The sequence below is a fragment of the Morus notabilis genome, unplaced genomic scaffold, assembly GCF_000414095.1.
Source record: "Morus notabilis unplaced genomic scaffold, ASM41409v2 Scaffold818, whole genome shotgun sequence".
Lineage (NCBI taxonomy): Eukaryota > Viridiplantae > Streptophyta > Magnoliopsida > Rosales > Moraceae > Morus > Morus notabilis.
This window is the reverse complement of record NW_010358179.1, coordinates 360318-364270: the sequence shown is the minus strand read 5'-3', so window position 1 is coordinate 364270 and position 3953 is coordinate 360318. Positions and strand designations below refer to the sequence as shown.

Genomic DNA, 3953 nt, shown 5'->3' with positions numbered 1-3953 from the left:
TTTGGAATTTTTTTTTTTTTTTTTTTTTTTTTTTTTTTTGGTTTTTGGTTTTTTACTTACTCTATTTTATATTTCTTAAAGTTTAAATAAAATTTTTAAATAAAACAATTGGAAAAAATCATATACTACATATAATCTATTAAATTTAGCATTCTATAAGGATTATAAAAAGTCTAAAATTAACAAATAAATTAATAGTTCATATTTTTTAATATGTACACATAAAACGGTTCGGTTCAATTTAAACTGTATAAACTTTTCTGAACCGAAGCTAAGCGGTCCAGTTTGATTTTAGACCGTCGACATACGTATGGTTTTGACGAGGAATCAAACAGTCGGTTCAACAACCATTGGATTTGTCTGGTTCGGTGGTTAGACAAACCGTGCACAACCCTTTTGCCCATCAAATCGAGGATAAACACCATAAAAACCCATAGCATTTTATGAAGTTTTGTTTGAACTCTACATCAGATTTAAAAATTTTGAAGAAAGATAATGTACATTTATAACAGTATTTCAAAACATTGAATGGAAATTAGAGTGGAAAGATGGCAAGTGTTTTGATTCCAGAATTCTAGCACCACATAACCATGTAATTCGTGTGAGTGTTAAATTTACTGATATCAAGGAATTCATACGTACAAATCTATCTGGATATGTGGAACTGTGTAACGTCAACCAAAAGTTAAATTGCCGGTCGAAACAGATATCTATGTTCTGATTTTTTGCAGCCATTCTATTATCAATAATGGTAGATGGTGAAATTTACAATTGATTAAATCAAGAGTCAATGACTGAGTTAGAGTCGTCGATTAGTAAAATTGATCTGCTGTAAGAACAAGAGCATTACTAAACGTGAAAGTAAAGTGAAAGCTGTAAAAAGACACAAAAATTTATAGTGATTCTTATGATAATGCAAGGTATGTCCGCTGTAGGACTCCAGTGGTTTCACTATGACTGCTGAAAAACGTTACAATGAGTTGTTCTGAGAGGAACACGATGAGAGAGAAAAATATATGCTGGAAAATACAGTAAGAAATGAAAAACTTTCTAGAAATGACCGTGAGAGCTTTTGTGTGCAATGGAGCATGCCGAACTATGTCTAAATGCCTTGTATTTATAGTTGATGAGGCTCTACGAGTTGTTTCCTAATTCTCTGTGTGATATGGTCTTCAATTCCTGATATTCCCTTTCTTTTTAGGCGCAACATGACTTTTCTTAACTGGTTTTGTTCATAATCAACCGGTCAATCATGGTTTCTTGTCCATTTTGAGTTATTGGTGATATAGTTTCCTCATGTGGAAGACAATCAATTTCGTCCAATGAAAGGGTATCTTGCGGCCTAAGTCGATCATTGACTTTTTTCTTCGTTAATTCTTCTAGCTGGAGCAGTTGATTTCTTTCCTTTCCTAGCTGATTATGTTGCCAAATCTCGTATAAGGGATGTCTTGAGGATATTCTCTCGTGACTTGATGTCCAAGGCTATCCGTCGACTCGTGGAATCGACCGGTGGAGTTGATTAGTCGACCAACCTGCTCGAGAAGTCGCGGTGACTCATCTAGTGACCTTTGGAAGCCCAAGTTGCCACGTCTACAGTGAGAGATGAGGTACGAAATCTGACCTCAACAATAACATTGTCACAAACATGCATTATTTGAGATTTGATATTGAAAAAAAAAAGCGTTGATTACAAAATTTTTTGAGTACTGCAAAATGGAACTTGAGTTATGCTCTCAAAACAATGAGGGATAAATAAATACTAACATCAATGTCTCTGTCACTCTCTTTATTACTTTCTTAATTCATTGTTTGACACGATGACTCATTCTTCAAAGTCCAAAAACAATAATCATAAATAATAATAAAAAATAAAAATCCCACAAGAAAAAAAAAATGGTGGGTCCCAAAGTGCTTAAAGTTAATTGTTGGATGATATAAGGTCTCAACATGCAGTTTACATTGAAAATCAAAGAAGAAAGGAATATAAAGATTTAACATAGTTCAATAAGATGTGCTTGCATTTCACGAATCAAGAGAAGAGAAAATTTACTAATCAAGAATTTTTATGAATTGGCTCCATATAACTATACCATCGAATCTTCACAACTCGAGATTTCAGATTTTTTTCTTTTAAATATAAATAAACTCGAAATTATAGAGATGGCTATACAGAAAATGTTAACTTTCCCTGATATTTCTAATCTTATAATAACAATCAAGAACTGGCATGTTACTTGGTCGAATGCAACACTGCTCATGAAATTATGATGCAAAATTAACAAAATAGGATAAAATAACATGGAAAAATATAATAGAGAATTTGCCCTAGGGACATTTTACCAGACTTTCTCAACCTCCTTTGCCTTTTCTTGTCCATATAGCTGCCATTTGGGCTCTCTTGCATCAGCCAAGACAAAGTTAAAAGACGGGAAACAGAAGGTCAGTCTCTACAGTGGGTCCATTTATAAGTGTAATTTTTTTAGGATTAATTATAAAAATTTTCTTTGAATTATACTTTTGTAACGCTTTACCCTTCATTTTTTGAAACGTAACATATAACATAGGATTTTTTTTTTGTTTCCTCCGCTTTTGACCCTTTTTTCAGTTTGGATAAATGTTTCAGGGTTTTAATAAGCTCAACAATGTCTTAATAAGTGTTTTATGAGCAAAACAAACCTCAACAACTAAAAAATAAGGAAAAAAAAAAAAAGCAAAAATTGCTATTGAAAAAGCAATTATCAGTTGTTGCTAAACAATAAAAAATAAAAATAAAAACCTACTCAAAATGTTTCTTTTTATCATTCAACGATTAATAATTGATAGTAATCTAAAAAATATAAACCAATAGCAAAAATTAGGGGACATTGAGAATTTCACATAACCATGAAACATGTAATAAATTTCTATCATCTACAAATGGAAGAGAATGGAAAACAAATTAAGCTAACTAATGATTTTGAAACAAAGGAGAGCCTCAAAGCCAACCTTTTGGAAGTGAACAGAGAGGATGATACACTCTTTTTGTTTACATGGATTTCATGCAAAATTGTGGTTGGTGATTATGAAGAATCATCAAACAATCAATCATCAAAGGCATTATTATTCCTCTTCTTCGAGAAGAGAGAAAAAAGCAAAAAAGCAAAAAAGCAAAAAAAAAAAAAAAAAAAAAAAAAAAGGAAGAAAAATGGAAAAAAAAAAAAAGAAGAAAAGGGAGAAACACGAAATAACAGTTCTCAATCCCTTCAAACAGACAGCACCAGTCCTTTCCTCTTTTTTGGTCAGGTCCTCGTAATTGGCGGACGACCATTCCATCCTTAGCTCTTTTCATTCCCCTTTCTCTTTTCCCCCTCTTTCTTTTCTCTTTTGCTGCCCAAGTTTATTCTTCCAAAACACATCACTTAATTATGATCTATATATGTTTTTAATAACCAAGTAAAAGTGATTATTCCCCTTCTTTATAGTGTTTAAAAGCTCATTCCATATCTTAGTGCTTTGAAATATATTATATAGTTCCCACAATATTGAGAAGACCACCTTTTGATTATATCTTACAAGCCTTTTTATTAAAGAGAGAGAGAGAGGGGGCCAAAGTTTGCATCACATGCAGTCCACTTTCACACACAAAATCCAAAATTTCCCTCACTAACAAGAAAGGAACAAAACCCACATCCCATAATATCTTTTACACACTCTCCTTCACTCTCACTCAAGCATAATACAAAATTCAATTATATATATCTAAATATTTATGTACACACACACACATATATATATAGCCCACTTCACTTCCTATATATCCCAACTTGCACATTTTCCTTTCCCATATCCAAATGAAACCAACTAAGCCAAATTCTATAAACGCTTAGTACTCCTTCCTTGACATATATACCAAGACACTCCTAAAAAAAAAAAAAAAAAAAAGAGTTAGTCACCAAGTATTTGATAAAAAGAAT

General features: G+C 32.1%; 1 protein-coding gene across 1 annotated transcript in view; it reads left to right on the top strand.

The window, feature by feature from the left end:
* The first annotated feature begins 2298 nt into the window (after positions 1-2298).
* The window catches only part of LOC21395806 (protein SMAX1-LIKE 3), a 4932-nt gene continuing 3277 nt past the window's right edge, over positions 2299-3953 (top strand). The window contains exon 1 of the mRNA XM_010092196.2: positions 2299-2439. Coding sequence (XP_010090498.2) covers positions 2299-2439 — 141 coding nt within the window. The remainder of the gene's footprint in view (positions 2440-3953) is intronic.